This window comes from Biomphalaria glabrata, chromosome 5 (genome assembly GCF_947242115.1).
Source record: "Biomphalaria glabrata chromosome 5, xgBioGlab47.1, whole genome shotgun sequence".
Classification (NCBI taxonomy): Eukaryota; Metazoa; Mollusca; class Gastropoda; family Planorbidae; genus Biomphalaria; species Biomphalaria glabrata.
In genome coordinates this window covers 43047591-43068248 of record NC_074715.1, presented here as the reverse complement: position 1 = coordinate 43068248, position 20658 = coordinate 43047591, and the positions used below count along the sequence as shown (strand labels likewise).

The following is a 20658-nucleotide window of genomic DNA, read 5'->3' as shown; positions in this document are numbered from 1 at the left end:
TGTCCTTTCTTTGTGTGTGTGTGTGTCTTTCCATGCTTATTGTTATCTCCCTCTCTTCATTGGCAGAGTACTGCCCCCTGTAGAATCCTTTATTTTCCACGAGAGTTTCAACTGACGCTTTGATCTTGTCAAGACTTCTTCCATTAAAATGCACTCCATGTGACAAATAACTTTCTGGGGCGTGTCCACTACTTCAATCTCTGGAGTTCAGGACTCGCACATTTCTCTGAGACGATTTTCTCCTCCGCTTTTCGACTTTTTGATTCCGTGAATTTGATGAAGCCCCGCACACTCAAGGTCATGATGAAGCCCCGCACACTCAAGGTCATGATGAAGCCCCGCACACTCAAGGTCACGATGAAGCCCCGCACACTCAAGGTCACGATGAAGCCCCGCACACTCAAGGTCATGATGAAGCCCCGCACACTCAAGGTCATGATGAAGCCCCGCACACTCAAGGTCATGATGAAACCCCGCACACTCAAGGTCATGATGAAGCCCCGCACACTCAAGGTCATGATGAAGCCCCGCACACTCAAGGTCATGATGAAGCCCCGCACACTCAAGGCCATGATGAAGCCCCGCACACTCAAGGCCATGATGAAGCCCCGCACACTCAAGGTCATGATGAAGCCCCGCACACTCAAGGACATGATGAAGCCCCGCACACTCAAGGACATGATGAAGCCCCGCACACTCAAGGCCATGATGAAGCCCCGCACACTCAAGGCCATGATGAAGCCCCGCACACTCAAGGCCATGATGAAGCCCCGCACACTCAAGGACATGATGAAGCCCCGCACACTCAAGGACATGATGAAGCCCCGCACACTCAAGGACATGATGAAGCCCCGCACACTCAAGGACATGATGAAGCCCCGCACACTCAAGGACATGATGAAGCCCCGCACACTCAAGGACATGATGAAGCCCCGCATACTCAAGGTCATGATGAAGCCCCGCACACTCAAGGACATGATGAAGCCACGCACACTCAAGGACATGATGAAGCCCCGCACACTCAAGGCCATGATGAAGCCCCGCACACTCAAGGCCATGATGAAGCCCCGCACACTCAAGGCCATGATGAAGCCCCGCACACTCAAGGACATGATGAAGCCCCGCACACTCAAGGACATGATGAAGCCCCGCACACTCAAGGCCATGATAAAGCCCCGCACACTCAAGGCCATGATGAAGCCCCGCACACTCAAGGTCATGATGAAGCCCCGCACACTCAAGGTCATGATGAAGCCCCGCACACTCAAGGTCATGATGAAGCCCCGCACACTCAAGGTCATGATGAAGCCCCGCACACTCAAGGCCATGATGAAGCCCCGCACACTCAAGGCCAAAAAGCAAATCTTTCAATCACCAATTAAAACAGTTGAAATAAATAACAAACATCTGAAGCACTCTCCTGAACAAAAGTTAGCTGAAATATTACCTAATAGAGGACAATAAGTTACAAGTTATATTACGAAATGATTTATGAATTTCTAGACATAAAGAAGAAATTCTTCTCAAAGCAGCAAGTAGGCCACACTCGATCAACTATTTCTGTAAAACTCGCATAATGTGGGTTAATTAAACATGGCCGCAAGGAAAGGGTTAAAGGCTTGTCAGTCTGAACTAATAATGTTCAAACTATTAAACGTGATAGACGAAGAAAACGAATTTAATAAATACGTTAGAACAAAATTGTTCGAATAGAGAAAACACAAGAGACAGTAAAATATCTTCCACTCAGGCCTAAAACTGATATTCACCAAGCGTTTATTTATCGCCTAACTTTCCATTTATTCAGTAGACCATTTAGCCACACAGCTTCACACTTGAAGTCATTTCAATAAAACCCTTTTATCTATTCAACCAGAGACGCAGCAGTTAATATCCCCTGCTCGGTTTTGATGAAGTTCATATCGACTTGATATCGGAAATCAGATGACCTCACTCCACGTTATTCAGGTTCTCGCCCCTTAAGGTGTTTCTCTCTATTATCTGCTCTTGTCTTCTACCTTATACTTGAGCTAATAAGCAAAGTGGGGATTAAATTACTATATATACACAAAGCGCCCTGTTCAATATAAACTGTTCTATTTTAAGATGAGAAAGAATGTCACGAAGCTTGCCACCCTAAACTTCCCGTGAGGCCACAAAATTGAATGACAGGTGACATTGCATGACATTACAAAAGTTCATACTAGAAATTCCACTTTTTAATGTAAGGATATAAAGAAAAGTCTCCCTTAAGTGACCCTTATAATTAAAAGATAAGCAGTCTGTCATAATTATTCTATCCTTAAATCCTTTAAATCAAAAGATATAAAAGTTGGCACTCAAAAGAAAAATTTAATAGACGAGTCTTTAATGTGTTATAAATTGATAAAAAAGAAAAATCCAAAACAAAAGCCGTTTTCGACACGGCTGAATGGTTTCTCTTAAACTAACATAAAATCAGGCCTGTCTTTTTTTATGGAGTCTCAACTTAATCAATAGTATTTTTATGTTTCAGTTAAAAACAAGGACACTTCTATTATAGATTGAGACCAGTGATTGAATAAAGGGAACTCCACAAAGCACAAGTAGAATAGACTTCAATGACTCTAGAAAGAAAGAAATAGGACTTATTGTTTCGTGACTTGGGGGCGTGTAATTTCAAGGTTAATGCATTATTTCTCTGTTGGCCGCATAAGAGGAAAAAAGATTAATAGATTAATAGAAATAATAACAGATTAAAATGAAACAAAGGTTACTTACTATGTGCATTGACAACTAAAAAACACAACAACATATGGATCGGAGTCTTCTCAACTTAGCGCAGGTTCTGCCTTGTTATTAACCAAAATATTCGATAATAAAAATAGGTAATCTAAATCACCTTACATAAAGAAACCATCAAATAGAATAAAATAGGAATTTAATTCTGAATAAAACAGTTATTAAGTACTCTACAGTTTGGTAGCAACATCATCATTGCAATATAAACATTGTTTTAGCTTTATTATAGTACCATTACTTGTGTATTACTGAATAATCTAAAGTCGATAACTGTTTGTATTGTATCATAGCTAAAATAAGCACTAGCGTGTATGCGGTGTCCTCTTACTACGATTTCTAATTTCTACTTATTGAACCAAAATATTTTGTTCTCAGATTAACTGAAAATGTATATGAATAGAGAAATGAATGAATCATTGAAAAGGCTTTTTTTTAGAATTAGACATTTCTTTAGGCGCCCAAGGTGTTTAAAATTGATTTATCGATTGTCCCTCAAAGACCAATGGTTACACGGGAAACAGGGGCGACTGGCTATATGGGCATTTGGGCAAAATCATTAGGCTGGTGTGGCCACCGAAAGGGCCGCATGAATGCCAGTAAAATGGTTGAAGATTTTGTAATATTCTCTTTCAATGCAACACTTTGAGCGTAGTGATTTAAAGCAAATCCTTTACGCTTTAAAGTCAGCATTAAGGATATTAAATTACCGTCAAACAAGTGGACTTGATGTTCTGCTGTGTATGTAGCCAGTTCTAAAATACAGACATTCAAACTGGGTTTCCAGGTTATTGAGAAAGCAGTATTTGACATTGTGAGTAAAGTAAAATTCCCCTTTCAGACCTTGTGATCTATAGAGCAGATGATGTCAAGGTCATCAGTTTCTTTGGCCATTGGTTAACGAACTACACGACGACCAACAGCACTTGCTTTCCCCCCTCCCCCCCCCCAACTAAAAAGTCATGTGATAGATATTGTAATACACACAACTTTGTAAGTGCCTAATAGATAATAAATGTTTACTCAGATTCTATTTATATAAATAAAATATTAAAAGTAATATTGGTTTACAACAGAAATGAGTCGATTATATGGTTTGACGTCGACCATCTAGCTTTTCTTTGTAAATTTATGACTTATGTACCTTTATTAGAGATGATTGTGACAGCGAGTCGTGTCCAACAATAGGACCGAACCAGCTTTGAAATTACACTTCAATTATTTGATTAAGATTTTAAAGACAGTTAGAGTGCTAGCAATAACTTCAGTCTATCTAGATAGTAATAGTAATAGTAATAATTTCAGTCTATGTACAATAATTATCCTAACGCTTACCCAATTCCTTCAATTAAACAGTCATTTGTTACCTAGCAAGATATCTTATTGACTTATATTGATTTCAATCACTGTGGTAATAATTATCTTATTGGGAACGTACCAATTCCCAAATACACCACCCACTAATTGTGTCCCAAATACACCACCCACTAATTGTGTCCCAAATACACCACCCACTAATTCTGTCCCAAGTACACCACCCACTAATTCTGTCCCAAATACACCACTCACTAATTCTGTCCCAAGTACACCACTCACTAATTCTGCCCCAATACAACACCCACTAATTCTATCCCAGACTTGTTATCAATATTCATCATTATACATGTAGGGTAGGCCTGGATCTAATAATAGAATACATCTATTTAGAGATTGCATATGATTACTAAATTTTCGAAAGATGAAGTTGTACTAACATACCACTGTCACTTTCTGGTGATATAAAGCATACAAAGACACGCTTAAACATAAAATAGCAATTTCCTTTGACTGGAGAACTTCTGCATCCAGAAGGTGGTCAGGCCCTTAGTCGACGAAAGAGGAAGGTAGGGCGAAAAAAGGTTGGCCTTTGCGCAAACTTCATAAATGTATAAAATTCTAAGCAGATCATGTTTTCGTTGTTTTGTACTTGAGTGATATAAGTTCAAACCCCAAGTTTCTTAGCTATATTTTATATCAATGGTGAATGGATACACAAAATGTCTATGATGTCTTTCATTTCTTATTCTATTAATTCAAGATGTTTGATCCAAAAAAAAAATCTTTACAAAAAACGTTGAGATTCTTATAGTGAACAATGGACAAGAAGATTTAAGACTCACAATGAACTTAAAAAAAAAAGACATATAAGGCATGGCACCATTTCGTCTATGTACTTATAAATTATGACATGCAAGAAAAAAGACAATTATTAAAATCTCCACTGGCCTCTGACGATGTGGACTCTGTTGCTAGCGTCACCATGCATTGTTTGCATCAACTCGTAGGTCATTCGGCACGGTGGCCAGGTCATGTCACACACGAGATAGCTACACCTGGCCAGGAGGAGCATGTTGTAGGCATCTGTCAGGCTCGTAGACTCGTGCCCATTTGTATCCTTTCTGCGGATGACTGTGAACCTTTTGGTGTAGGCGTTCGCTTCCCGATAGACCTTGGAACTTTGAGCAACTAGCAGAACTCTTCTCAGAGACACAGGCAGGTGTCTGTGCTGGGCGTCTTGGTAGAACTTTTCCACTCCTTCTATATACTTGGATAGGCCTAAGTTTTGGGCAGTAGCCTCTGAATGACCTACATATACTCCGACGATTGGGCGATGGAAGTCTAATCTCTTCTCTTCCCTTGAAAGCCTGTCCTGAAGGGAAAAATACCACAAGAGGTAGTTTATTAGATAAGTTAAAGAAAATTATACAATACGCTAACTCTGTGCATAATACATCCCAGCTACTAAACTAATGACAGTTATTTGTTGCTGAAATTAATAGAATGTCCGTTATTTTGTTATTTGTTTTATTGAGACAAGAAAATGTGTTACTTTTACAAGGAAATGCCCGAAAACTTTTAAAAGAAAAAAAATCGCTTTGATTATCACGAGATCAACGTTATAAAAATTTTTTTTTCATCCTTAACAGTTCAACAAACCTTGTTTATGATTGGACTTATAATATAACTGACTATTTGACCAATAACCCACGCCTCAGGTTTCTGGTGGTAGAGCCGGACTTGTTCCATGATTCTGTTCTCTAGGATTTGAGACAAGGTCTTAGAAAACTCAGGCAGTCTGCTCTTGCTGGTATTCACGACTACCACGGCGTGCTTGTGGAAGACACTTATGTCTGAATGAAGATTTCTAGAAGTCTCCAGTTGGACCACCAGCTTTTCATTAACACCGATGTCCTGAGTGCACGAGCGCCATGGCCAGTGACGAGTCAACTTCAACACTCGCCTCGTGGAAAAAGCCAAAGTCATACAGTATGCAATGCTGTGAATCGTTGTTTGGACATCTGTTTGGCTGCAAAGAAAAGAAAACAATGATTCTAAGAGTGTACGTTACAGGTCCTAAATTTGCTTTTTTTAAGCAGGAATAGTAGAATAATGAGATCAGCATTAAAAGTGTAGGAGTCAGTCAGCTGATCAAGCAAATGTTCTTCGCAGCTCTATCTCGGATGAAAGTCAGGGGAAATAATAATGGGGAACTTGTTGAGTTCGAGACGTCTACACTTTCCAAAGCCATTCAAGCCTATCTTATAAGCCTACATATCTTCTGACGTGGTGACTAACATGCAGATGGTCCTGGGTTTAAAGTCCTTGAATTTTTACACTTTATTTGAAGATGTAATAAGAAATTTCAGCGCGACTTTGTTGTTTTGTTTAGTCAGCTCCAGAGTTCTAATGGGCCATTACATATACAAGACTCTGTCAAACCACTAAGATTTATGCATGAAGTCAAAACTTGTTTGGTAGGCGACTTGGATTTTATAGACAGTATCGAAGGCTGCTTTATTTAATTGGGTCTACATATGTAGAAAACCATCACAATTTAATAGTTTGCTAAAAGCTCGTGGGACTCAGGTAACTTTTGAATAAATTTACTACACTACAGGATGAAGGTTTATATATCCAACCTCTGGACCAGGACATCTACATCTTTGTCTTAGGCAGTCACACACACATACAAAATTGATTTTGAACATATTAAAGAGAATTTACTGAATTTTTTAACTATTGCAATTTTAGAGCCTTAAACAAAAATCACTAGAAAACAATAAGCCATTAGGAATATAAACTGAAAACCACACTAGCAGAAAGTATTCTTCTAATTCCTATTCAACAGATTCGCACATACCTGTAGTCGCAGACGATCATACTACGTTTCTTGCAGTCGTGGGGATTTAGTGTAAGATTTAGATGAAGCTGAAACTCAGTTCCTAATCTTTTTAACGTCATTTCGTGGGACGTCCACAAGTTAAGTATGCTGAAGAGTCGCCGAAACAGTGGACGTTTTTCAGAGACTATTTCTTCTAACTCGCCATTCATAAGTAGTTCAAATTGTTCAGAGTCAGCATGAGAACCTCTCCGTTTGGCCAGTAATTTTCTGTTGACTTTTTCGTAGAATCTCTCGATTTCGTCTCGTATTGACTTGCTGATGGGAGCCACATCGTTTACATTACTATTAGCTCTTGGCAGCTTACTCGCGTTGCATCTCGGGTACTCTTCCGCTTCCCGTAGATTGGTGTCAGGATCTACAATTTGGTCGAAGGCGTCTATAAGCTTCAAAATGGAAGACAGCATACCGTGGAGAAGGCCAAAAGTTCCAATCGACTTGCCTCTTAGGGACTGCTTGAAGTCCATGATGTTAGTGGAAAGTAAATGGAAATTCCCGATGGCCTGTTCCGCCGACTCCATCAAGACTTCCAATTCGACGCTTCGAAGTCTGATGCTGTACTTGGTCAAGTTTTGATACGTCATCAAAGTAAAATGAAAGGAGCACACTAATAGAAGTACCTTATATAAGCAGTGTTCTTCTAGAAACTTCGATAAGAGAGAACGTCTCTCGCTCAGCAGTTTTGAAGAGTTGGTCATTATTTAAATTAACTCTAAAGCTAGACTTATAAAAACAAAGCACGAACCTACATTTGTATTTGAAAGAAAACACCAAAGCTTTTATTCTAACCTTTCAGAACTGGAGACAAGTCGTGTTAAAATATTTTTTACGGGAAATCCCCATGTTTATACAGCTGGAACTGCGTAGCCACGTGATATAAACATTTTCCTATAATATATGATTCCTGTACGTTTTTTTTTTTATACCTGATACAGTTTTAGAGACATTCTATCTAAAAAAGAATCTAATTACATCCTACGATTAATTAACTATTTACTTACGCCTTGTTATAATAACCGACAAGAAGGGAAATTGAAAAGGAATTCACTAAACAGGGGGCCGGGGGGGGGGGGTTCAAGTTGCAATCTATAGCTCATAGTCTTAGCCTTAACTTTCTTTTTATGGAGAAAATTAAAGAAAAATCCTATTTTGGTGTTTGGTGTGTCTGTCGACTGCATATTCTCGGCACCACCAACTTAACATCAAGTTTATCCGCGATCAGTTTCTCTTTACTCAGGATGTTATCCCTCTAGTGCAGGGGTGGGCAACCTTTTTCTACTGAGGGCCGCATTTTAAAAAATTGGGGACTGGGGGCCGCATATATAAATGTATGTATATATATATATATATATATATATATATATATATATATATATATATATATATATATATATATATATATATATATATATATATATATATATATGCACTAAAATTTAGAAATGACAAGAGTTAGCAATTTCTTGAACTAATTTTACGAAAGATTTTTTATTATTTAGTTGTGGTCTGCTCAGATCACACAATTTCACCACAAATGTATAGTAGTACTTAATATAAATCATATAACTGTTTACTCTCGGGCATAATTTTCCTGAATCTTGGAACGAGCTAACTAGTTGTGGTTTTTCTTGTGACTGCTGTCAATTACAGTCAATCATCATCGATCTGTTCTAAAATTTGATGATTTTCAAAAAAAAAAAAATGTTTGTTCACAGATGAATGTGGTTCCAAATAATGTGAAAGTTTAACAGCAACGATTTTATTAAACTACCACGAAAGAACTGGCTGAAACTTCTTTTCAGATCAAAATTTGCTTGGAGGTATTTCCTCTGGAGTTGAATCAGCTTTTGCACTAGGTGATAAGCTGAGGGTATTGAAAACTGGTTCCAAGTTCTTGACGTCTCAAAATTTGCTTTCAAATTCCACAATCAAGGAATCCAAATAAGTCTTGTACTTTTCAACCATTTCATTAGAAATAGTTTCACCTTTCACCAATGAAAATGAGAAAACCTGATTACACTTGCAGGCCTCAAGAAATGAAATAGCTTTGTTTGAAAAGATTTAAGATGCACATACATTTCATGTACAAACAACATGTTGCAATTCCTCCGATGATAAACATGAAGTCTGTCTTCAACTCTTCATTGAATATATTAGTAATAAAGTCACTGTCAATGTCCTTCTAGAAACCTATTTCTTCCTTGAGATTCCATATTCTTCTAATGCTAGGCCAGTGAATACTACTGTGTTACCGAACATCAGAATGTTTTGTTTCCAAATCTTCAAGTACTTTTCGGAACTGCCAGTCAGGGCCAGCCTTAGATAATTGGAGGCCCTAGGCAAAGTGAATTTGGTGGCCCCCAAATAAAAAAGAAAAATGTAAATTAACTGCGAAAAAACTAAAAGTATGCAATTTATTAAAAACCTACTGTATTTCAACAATAACATTTAGGATAAGTTTCGCTATTTCTTCTCTAAATTTGATACGATAGAAAGTCATATTCGAGACCGGCAGCTGCATAGTTTACCCACAAGCACGCTACTCTGCCTCATCGTGGCGCTCGTGTGGAGACGACCATTGCCTATTCTATTCGCCTATGCAGTTAGATTTAGATCTTGTAAGCAAAGAAAAAAATACGTGTTGAAAGTAGATTTACATGCTCGACTAACCACGGCAGTATGTATTTTCTCGCCTGACCACAACACAACACACAACAAACACTATCTCTTGATTGTCTTGTCGTGACGGACTACACGTTAGACTAGCCTTACACTGACCAGTTTGTTCGAATCAGTCAGACACACGATCTATTTACTTCTTGGGACAGAGGCTTAGATGAAAATGTTACTTTTTTTTCTTAAGTTGGTTATCCTAATGCTTTTATAGGTATATAATATATAATTTATATATATAATAAAAAATATATATATATAACTGCAGCATAGCTGCGGAGTAGGCCGTCACTAAGCCTAAGAGCCTGACAGCTACTGTAAGAAAGAAGCGATATGATTGGTTAAATCTAGTTTCCTTTTCAGCATTGTTGATGGAAGTGACGTATATCTAACCTAAAAACAAAATATCAAAAAACCCCGTTTTTTAGATTTCAAGAATGTATTGTCTAATTTATTAAATATAAATGTTTCTAAGCATTTTAAATAAAAAATGGTAAAATGTTTACTATTACAACTTTTTACGCTGAATTTAAATAAGTCAATAACTCAAATTTGAAAAACCATCGGGGTTTCCCTTTAAGACACGACGATAAAGTCTGCCCCTGGTATATCAGCGATAAATTTCTATTCAGAATTTTTATAACAGAAGATTAGACTTTCGTACCCAGAGTTGCACACAGAGTACAGCTGGTCATTAAAAACTGTCAAATTATTGTTACTTGGCAGGAGTGGACATCTTGGAGGCTTTTTCCATTATTTTTTTGAGAGAATAAGAACACTGACTTTATCTCCGCCTGCCAATACCCCTAGATACATTTCAATGTTTTCACTTCTATGGATGACGTAAGAAGGCCAGCATCCATGCGATTTTCTTGCTATCTTAAAGTGAATGCCTTCGGAAAGAACGCGTTTCGCTTCTGGATCAATTTCAGACAAATGGTGATTAGTAAGCTCTTCAAGGCATTTAAGGCTGACCAAACCAAATCTAGAGGCTCTTAGAAGCTTAGAGAGCTTGGACTCACTATGTTTAAATTGTTTTTCTTCCTCGCATGAAACTTCTAATGTTGATTTTCTTGTTTCGCAGAAGGACACATCCATATCTTCCAGGAAGCATCTCTCGTTTTGTATGTCTCTATTTGCTGCCCATTGGAAAATTGCAAGCAAGACCCGTGTCTTCTTTCTCAATGCATAACTCATCATGCTCCACTAGAAACATTAAATCTTCATACGTTAAAATCCTGGTCACGCCTTCAGTGTAGACACTTTCAAAACATTCCAGCATGTAGTTTAAGGCTTCTGTGAGAATGAAGCTAGAGCCATAGAGACAAGCCCTTGTGTAGATGGCCTCTAGCATATGGTCGTTCATTAAACATCCTAGCACCTGTTCATGGTGTTGAACGAGTAAGGGAACTCTGCAAGACGTAAACAGCGTCCCAGAGCTCCAGCATGTTCTCTAGCGAAGTTAGAGCGTGTTTCCCTTCTAACATGATCAGAAATTTCATAAATAATTCAGCGGACTGATGTTTCATTTATTCAAAATTGTGTTTGCCTCCAAGGAAATGTAAGAGACCTGCCATGATGGAATGGTTGAAGCACAACCTTTTATTTTCGATGATCACCTCCCTTTGGCGGGAGAGGTTGGACGGGAAAAATCAGAATAAAAAAGATAAATATTAAATCGTATACACATTAAAATAGTAATTACAAAACGTTTAATACATTATTATGTAATGAAGTGAGGTAAGCGTATCCCCAGGGGTACGGAAAGACTTTGGAGAGGGTACGCGTTGCACCTCATGAACTAGGCTGATTATTTAAAATACCCATCTATTATGTTCTGTTAATAAATTAAAGTGTGTTTGGGGGGGGGGGGACGAGGGGTTCTCTATATTACAACAATTATAAAAAGGGGTACACATAGGTCAAAAGTTTGGGAAACACTGATGTAGAGCAAAGGTGCAAGCTGTACAAGAGTTCTTTCTATCCTAATGCCATAAGAACATGGGACTCGACTGAATCCTGGTGCCATAATAACATGAGACTCGTTGACTGAATCAGCCATGAGAGCCAATGACAGTAGAGTTTAAGTCTCTAATGAACATTCACGACTTAATTAACACATGGAATACTAAATACGTAGTACGTAATAATCTTCTTTAAAGGAAATCTGTAATGTATAAGATACGAAGGAGTTAAGAGTTTCCCTGTCTCATCCTTAGCTGCATTAATACTCCATGTTCCTGCTCCGTACTCTGTACGCTTATTTGAATGACTTCCCTCTGAAGTGGAATCCTATCCATAGTAGAATTAATAAGCTTACATTTGAAATCTATTTCATCATCGGAACAACACATTTTTTAGCTGCACATTTTGAAGTGCTATTATTTTTTTACTTATATAAGGCTTGTCTTCGAGTCCCAAGATTAAGAAAGGGTGCGGTGTTTTACGTGGCTACGCAGCCCCAGCTGCGACCTACATATTTCGCTACATCCACCGCATATCTGTCATCAGCAGTGGATTTTCTTTTCTGTCTTTCTTTCTATTTTTAATTAATTTTTACTAAACACGTATTCCTGTATCCTCGGGTCGGAATGTGATATACAGGAGATAAAAGTTCTTCTATGCATATACAATTTGTACGAAAAATAGGTTTATTAACTCTTTCTCTCCTAACCGACGATACAGACGTTGACTCCATCAGAATGTGGTAAATAATTACGGAGAGAAAGAGTTAATTTGAAAGCATTCAATAGAATCTAATAATAAATTATTAATAAAACAGTTTATAAGTCTTTCGACACTTATTCTGTATGGAAGACGACCGCATTGCAAAGCGAGACCAATCGTCATATAAAGGCCTGAACAGTGACGTGGCAAGGTACCAGTGGGCCCGGGTTCAAGAATATCTTGGTGGGCTTATGACACTGTTCAATGTTTTTAAGTTAACATACTCTCCATTTCTTCTTCTTCTTGAATTGTCAGGTAGAGTTGTGCCTTTTTTAAAAGGTCCTTATTAGATGAAGGGAGACACATCTTTAAAATAATATATTAATTGCTAATAATGCCATTTAATGTAGTTAATGTTAAGTATGTCCTGAAGAATTGAGTCAACAATTGTCGTAGTTGGGCCGAACACTTTTAATCATCAACATAGGACGCCATCTTAGGCAGGAAGGACATGTTCACAACAAAAGACGCATAACTCACAATGACTAAGGGCTATAACTTACATATCAAATATTAACATCCTTCCCTTTCTTTAGACGAAACATATTCACTACAACATTCCAAAACGAGCACATGGCAGAAACATCCTTCTTTCACCACGAACATTGTAGACAATAACCTTTTCACATACAGTGACACGATGATACTACGATACACTGATAACATTTTCAACAGACAACATTGGTATATACACAACATTATAAATAGGAGTAGAACATATAATATACATAGAACATAATATACATCAATATTGAAGGCTATGCAGATCTAGCAAAAAATGTAGCAAGAAAAAAAAAAAGACAAAAAAAAACAAAACTTGAGGGGTTGTCACCACTTGCCCATGTCATAGTCCTTGTGCCACGTAGGTGTGGCTCTCGTTCGCCCACTCCTTCTCACGCTAGGCTCTGCTCCGTGAGCCAAGGGTGGGATCCCATCAGGGCCGGCGCTGGACTCTAAAGCAGGGTGTGGTGTTAAGTCTGTGGATGAGGCATCTAGTGGTGCCTCATGGGTTGCCGTTTCGTCATCTGAAAAGATGTCTGAGTAAGGGACATTCCTGGGCCGGATGTGCACTCTGTTCCTAACGTAGGTACCGCCCGTTGTTCCCTTCACGGTGTAGGACCGCTCACTGTTTCTCATAATGATTTTGCCAGGCCGCCACTCATTGTTTCCTGGACTCTGGAAGTAAACGTTTTGGTCCACATTCAGCCGGGGCAGGTCTCTTGCTCTTTTATCATAGTGTTTTTTTATGGTGTACCTGTGACGGGCTTTCGCCCCCAGGCCTTCTGTGTAGCTTTCAGGCTCAAGGGGTTTATTCAGGGGTAGAAGTGACCGTGTTATTCTGTTCAAACACAACTGGGCTGGGCTATAGCCACAGTCCTGTTTGGGAGTGTTGCGAAGTTCCAGCAGGGCTTCGTATTGATCATCTCCGGTTCCGATGGTCTTTCTCATCATGTTTTTGATTGTTTTTACTGCGGCCTCTGCTTTTCCGTTGGCTTTGGGGTGTCCGGGATCGGACCTGATGTGCGATATGTTCCATCTGTTAGTGAATACGGCGAATTCGTGAGACGTGTATTGAGGCCCGCAGTCAGAGATTAGGACTTTAGGGACTCCGAATCTGGCAAAGTGAGCTTTAAGTTTTCTAATCACCTCGGTTGAGGTTGATGTTGTTAATAAGTCAGCTTCGATCCAATTTGAGAAATAGTCCACTGTGATCAAGTATGTTCTCCCTTGGATCTCCATTAAGTCTGTTCCAACTTTTTCCCAAGGTCCTTTTCCTTCATAATGTGGCCACAACGTTTCTCTTTGATTGCTTGGCTTATTCTCTTGGCAGGCAGTGCACGAGTCGGACATCTGTTTGATTTCTGCAGCCATTCCTGGCCAGAAAATCAGAGCCCTCGCCCGCCTCATCATGCTGTCGTATGCTAGGTGGGAGGCGTGTAACTTCTCCTTCATCTCTGAGCGCATGCTTTTGGGAATTAGTACTCTCTCCCCCTTGACGATGATTCCATTGCTTATACTCAGGGTTTCGGCGAAGTCATAATAGGGCCTCAGAGCCGCGGGAGCGGCAGTTTTCTTGACAGGCCAACCGTTTTCAATGGTCTTTCGGAGAGCTTGTAGAGTTTCATCAGCATCTGTTTCGTTTCTAATTCGGTCTAGCAGTGGATCGGGAATATCGACGATTTGTTGGATGTTGAGGTTCAATATTTCTTCAGTAAATGGCTTACAGTTGCATGCACGGGACAACGTGTCGGCTATGTACAGTTCGTTTCCGCGAACCCACTTGAATGTGAAATCATATCTATTGCTTCTCATGATGAGGTTCTGTAACCGTCTTGGGGCTTGGTTTAGGGGTTTTTGTAGGATGGTAGCAAGGGGTTTGTGGTCATTTATGATTGTGACGGGTCTGCCAAAAGTGTATTGATTGAACCTCTCAAGTCCGAAAACTACTGCCAGTAGTTCTTTCTCTATTTGAGCCCATCTCTTTTCCGTTGGTGTTAAGACTCGTGAGGCATACTCCAATGGTTTCCCTTCCTGCATCAACACGGCACCAAGCCCATCTTGGCTGCTGTCGACCTGGATTTCAAGGGATTTGGCTGCGTTATAGAAACCCAGCACCGGGGTTGTTGTTATCATTTCTTTTAGTTTCCTAAAGGCGACTTCGCATTCCTCATTCCAATCAAAATCCGTTTCTTTCTTGGTGAGTTCCCGCAGGGGGTGTGATATGGCTGACAAGTTGCTAAGGAACTTTGAGAGGTACTGCACCATACCACAGAATCGTCGGACTTGCTGCGCGTTTGTAGGGCGATCCATGTCCACTATGGCCTGCACCTTCTTGGGGTCTGGTTTAATGCCTTGTGCACTGATGACGTGCCCCATGAATTCGACCGCCTCTTTTTGTTCCAATGTTTTGCTCTCGTTCAGTATTATGGATTTTCTTTTGCATCTTTCTCGCAGATTTTCCAGTTTTGCCTTATGGTCCCACAACGCCTCTTCCATTGTTCTGCCACACCCGACTACAATGATGTCGTCGGCGACGTTGATGCAGCCGCTGAGGCCTTCCAGTGCTTGTGACAGTTTTCTTTGGAAAATTTCTCCACTGACACATAGTCCGAAGGGCAGCCTTGTCCATCTATAACGGCCGAAAAGTGTTATCATTGTTGTCAGGATACTTGATTCTTTGTCAAGGCGAACATGCCAATAGGCTTCTTTAACGTCAAGTTTCGAGAAGACTTTGGCGTTCTCGAACTGGGGTAGAGTATCTTCAAATGTGGGGAGTCTGTAATGCTCCCTTTTCAAGACTCTATTCAAGTGTTGTGGGTCTATACAGATTCGCAGATCTCCGTTTTTTTTCTGAACAATGGCCATTTGACTGACCCAATCCGTTGGCTCCTCTACCGGGACCAGTATTTTTCTCTTCACGAGTACATCAAGCTCTTTCTTGACTTTGTCTCTGTATGCGAAAGGAATATTGCGGCATGCAGACACCACTGGAGACTTGCTTGCATCGATGGTTAGTTTCGCTTCTCCTAGGTCACCTAGGTTATCGTTGGTTGACTGTACTTGAGAGACAAAATTGTTGTCGTTGAGTGTAATGAGGTCCAGTTCTTGACACGTTTTCAAGCCTAGGAGGCATTGGAAGTTATTTCCAACGACGACGAACTTCACTACAGTTGTTTTCCCAGTTTTTGGGTTTGTCATTGGTAAATCAGCAACTCCTTCTGGCTTCTGTTCAGTCATGTTCCACATTCTTAGAGTTTGTGTGGTCTCCACAGCTTGACATCTCTTGACAAATCTTTTACAAATGATGTTGACGTCGGCTTCTGTGTCTAACTGGAATTTCACTCTTTGACCATTCACTTCGAATTCAGCCGTGAGCCTGTCTCTTGTCGACTTGAGTGCATTTATTGTATTTAGCCACTCTGGCTCGTACCCTGACGCCTTGTGTACAAGTGTGCTTCCTTTTGCTCTGTTGCACTTTCTTGCGAAGTGGTTTCTTTCCCCGCATCGCTTGCATGTCTGTCCCCAAGCCGGGCATGCTGTTTTATTGAACGCGTGGTGTCGTCCACAGAATCGGCACTCTAAGGGTGTAGCTGTAGATTTTTGTGTTGTTCTTTCCATTTTGTCAACTTGGGCCTGAGCTTCAGCTCGTATTTCCTCAACACTGGTCGTTGACTGTTCGAAGGCTCTGCAAATCTCAATTGTTCTTTTCAGGGACAGCTCTGGGCATGCCAGGAGTTTTTCCTGCACTTTTCTGTCTGAGGAGAACACTATTTTGTCCCGGATCATCCTGTCTGGCTCCTTAAAATTGCACTTGTTTGCCTGGGACTTTAGCTTCGTTAGGTAGGTTTCAAATGGGGAGCAGATGGGTAATTTCCAAAAGCGAAACGTCTCTAACACTTCGTTGTCTCTTGGGTTGCAGTAGTCGTGTAGCTTTTTCAATAGTGTCTCCGGGTCGCCCTCGTCCTCCCCTTCCTGGTATGTGAATTGGTCACTGACTTCAATGGCCTGTGGGCCGGCACAATGTAGTATGATGGCCTTCTGTTGGCTTTTGGGCCTTCCGTAGGCCCCCGTCGCCTGCAGATATATTTCCATCTGCCGCCTCCACCGTCTGAAATTTTCGCTAACATTTCCTTCCGTTAGTTCCAGGCAATGGGGTGGCGTCAGTAGATTTTCCGACATCTTGAGTAACTCTGTCTCTACTGTCTGATTTATAAATCTCTTGGTTGCCTCCCTTGATAGGCCTAAGCGTACGTGACCTTGTGGGTAGGCTGTCCGATATAGCTCTCAATTTATCATTAATCTCTCCCTTGACGTCTAGTCTTCTACTTCTAGCGAGAGTGAAAGCACTTACGTGGTTCACTTTCCGCTGCCACCATGTTAAGTATGGCCTGAAGAATTGAGTCAACAATTGTCGTAGTTGGGCCGAACACTTTTAATCATCATAGGACGCCATCTTAGGCAGGAAGGACATGTTCACAACAAAAGACGCATAACTCACAATGACTAAGGGCTATAACTTACATATCAAATATTAACAGTTAATATTTACCATGGGTTGATATTTAAAATAAAAATACTTTTTTTTATTTTGGGATATTTAGGGTAACTCTGATTTCACCCAGCTCTAACGAGTACTTGACATTCGTTGGGGACATGCGAAAGAAGAAAAAAAAATTACTTTTTTTATAACAACGCTTATCAAAGGGAAAGAATCCGTAATTACTGCCATTTATTTGAAAATTGCAGAATTTAGCTACCTTTCTTTCGACTTTGAATAGTTATGCAAAATTTCAACTTGATCCGAGAATGGGGAGAGGATGAAAAAAACATATCAAAACTTAATGAGGGGATTAAATCCAGTTATTCGTCTTATTTCGCTATCAAATAAGACTATTTATCACCAACAATTAATTTATTAACAATTTACTAATTGGTAATTTTTTTTATTTGATTAATGCTGTTACAGATGCAATAAATAATTATGCAACGTTTCAACTAGATTGAGAACTGGAAGAAACCATATGTTGAAACTTTTTACCAGACAGACAGACATAAAAACAGACAGAGTGAGTTGATATTAGCTTTGTAAAAAATAAAGGCTGTTGGTCGTTGTGATTGCCAAATGTCACCGTCGTTAATCTTTATTTGTTTATTATAGATGGAAGGAAGGTGCCCTTTACGAACACGTCCAAATGTCGTTAGGTACATTCTACAGAGCACCGTAACAGAAACCCCATTAGTAAACGAAACATAATGAGATTACTTCCCTTATAGCTCGCGAAAGGAAGCGGGCAGCGAGTTTTAATGTCGCCTTGTTCCCGTACAAGGACAGACCCGATGCCGCACATGGACCAGTTATCTCTCATATTTTTGTCCCAATCGCTCTTTATGCATGTCCTAACTTACAGACGGCTGTTTAAAAAGACAATTATTATTTGCTTCGCTAGTTCATGTCTATGTTATTTTGTATTATCGTGCTAATTATGTAAGCATTGAACTCGCGCCGTTCGGCTTATTGAGTGGCAAGCTTTCACAAAGATCTGTCACTGGTAATATCTGAAGCCTCTTTCCGCCTGGTGTCCACTGCTCTGAGGTCCACCATGAAAATGTGTATACGAGAACGTCCCTGACAGCGCTTTCCACGTATTGGCCTCCATGTCATCGCAACTCTTGGTAAGCGTAATTCATTCTCTCAAAGGACATGTCCCTCAAAACCTCATGCGGAGCTCGGTCACAGCCTTTCTAAGTGGTCGATTCCCAGTTCGTCATAAGGTTTCTTTGTCTAAGACATGATCTCTGTAACTGACTCCTAAAATCCGTCTTAGCCATTGTCATTGAGCCACATATCGACTGCATTAGAACATATAATTAATTCAAACGTAAATAAACATCCTAACCATTATCATAGTATCATATTCTCGTTATCAACTTTACCAGTTGCAAAGTGTACATAGGTTAGTGAGATATTGTCATTTCTATTTTTGAAATCTCAATGCATCCTTTCCCTAAGGGAAAATCGATCAAAAGAAGTTATAGAATTAGTTTTAATGGATTTTAGTACTAATACTTTTTGAAACAGTTATGACGACTCCGCTTCTCTCCTTTATTATCTCGTCTGATTATTATCCAGGTAAAGATGCTAATTAATTATAATTATAAATACTTTTTTCTGTCTCAGCTAGAATTAATGTACAAAATTAGACAGATGCTGCTGCTATGAACCCAAATATTCCTTCTCAATTTCGATCTATTACAGTTTCTGATCTACAAAAATCTCCTGGGGGCAAACCAGTGACCAACCCAAGGCCACATTCTCTGTGTTGACAAATAACACAGTAGCTAGGCAACCTGACCTATTATGGATTTCTGGAACTAACTGTCATCTAACATGACGCCTTAGAGAATGTCAATTTAGTCTATATACATATTAATAGATAATAATATTAAATTGCCTTTATTGATAGTTCTATAGATATAAATATAAGTCATGAAATATATGCCTGAGGCAAAAGAAACAACAACAAAACTATTTTTAATTAAAACAAAAAGTTTTCTCTTCTAAACATAAAAAAACACAATAATTCTGTAGCATAACTTGATTTGATATTTATCAAACTAACATCTGAGGTGTGTTCTTTGTAAATACATAGATGTAATGATTTACCTAGGTGCATTTTTATACACCGTAAATAGATTAAATCGGATATTTACGATTGTAATGTTTTGACTGTAGATAACAATCAACAAATAATGAAAAATAAACAGTTCAAATGGAATTGGATTAATGTATAAGATACGTATTAATATATTTTAATGTGTAACTATTGTAAAAGGCTGTTATTTTATTACTAAATCTATAGTAAGACTTTCCAAAGTTTTTTATTCTATTCACAATGCATTTCATTGTCTCTGTTGCACATTATTTTGCAATCTCTAGGCAAACTTTAGTTTTCATTATTACAATTAAGATTTTCTTGTCTTTTAAATCAACTTTGTTCTTCTCATAAGCTAATCAGCCCTTCTTGTTACTACATTTCTAAAAAATTAAAGAATATTTATACATAAAAAAAAATATTTCTAGTTATCTAATCGTATAAATTACAGACGTGACTTCAAAGATAATTACGTTCTATGCGTTTCATGTGCCAATCTAGTCATGAATGTCAGTGATTTAAACTCTGCTAAGTCCGCTGGTTTTTTTTTCTGGCTGATTCAGGCAACCCAGGTGTAGGCTGTTACATATGTTTATTCTATATTTTTTACATGAATAATTTGTATTAGAAACATTATATACAAGATCAACTTCTAGTCTACCGTAGTATATTTAATACTAACCAAATCTTCAATTATATGAAGTTGAAGAAGATAATGTTTGTTTAATATCAACAAAGATAAAGGCACATTCCTCGTTCCATATGCTAGGACAAATTTGTACAAATACTCCTTCTTTCCTAGTTATATTAGAGCATGGAATGGGTTGCCAGGAAACCAGTAACTTGGCAGAATTCAGTTCATTGGTTAATATGCATGACTGAATGCATGGCGCGTAGGACGTAATCATCTTCTTTTTTGAAGTAACGTCTGTATTATATAAGATAAAATATAGGCCTAAATGATATAAAAAAAATTGTTTAGTCTATTTCTGTTTGTTTTAATTGACTGCTAAAAAGAGACCAAACTTTAATTATGTATTACAGATGACAAAAATGTAACTAGTTTGGTTTTTAATATAATAATAATTTTATTTATAAAGCGCTGTT

The 20658-nt window shown here is 39.0% G+C and overlaps 2 protein-coding genes across 2 annotated transcripts; both read right to left on the bottom strand.

Annotated features, from left to right (window-relative positions):
• Positions 1-4973: 4973 nt before the first annotated feature.
• LOC106063909 (alpha-(1,6)-fucosyltransferase-like) lies at positions 4974-7768 on the bottom strand. The gene is made up of 3 exons (XM_013222402.2): positions 6959-7768; positions 5755-6124; positions 4974-5467 (listed from the first exon to the last, which is right to left on the bottom strand). Exons 1-3 carry the CDS (start codon positions 7693-7695, stop codon positions 5027-5029), a joined length of 1548 nt encoding a protein of 515 aa, XP_013077856.2. The 5' UTR covers positions 7696-7768; the 3' UTR covers positions 4974-5026.
• Positions 7769-13225: 5457 nt separating this feature from the next.
• LOC106062142 (uncharacterized protein K02A2.6-like) lies at positions 13226-17077 on the bottom strand. The gene has a single exon (XM_013220416.2). It carries the CDS (start codon positions 17075-17077, stop codon positions 13226-13228), a length of 3852 nt encoding a protein of 1283 aa, XP_013075870.2.
• Positions 17078-20658: the final 3581 nt, after the last annotated feature.

Coding starts and splice junctions, on each gene's coding strand:
- LOC106062142 (XM_013220416.2), bottom strand. CDS start 17,077: ATGTCGGAAAATCTACTGACGCCACCCCATTGCCTGGAACTAACGGAA.
- LOC106063909 (XM_013222402.2), bottom strand. CDS start 7,695: ATGACCAACTCTTCAAAACTGCTGAGCGAGAGACGTTCTCTCTTATCG. Junction 6,125..6,958: donor ATGATCGTCTGCGACTACAG/GTATGTGCGAAT, acceptor TTTTCTTTGCAG/CCAAACAGATGTCCAAACAA. Junction 5,468..5,754: donor TAAGTCCAATCATAAACAAG/GTTTGTTGAACT, acceptor TTTTCCCTTCAG/GACAGGCTTTCAAGGGAAGA.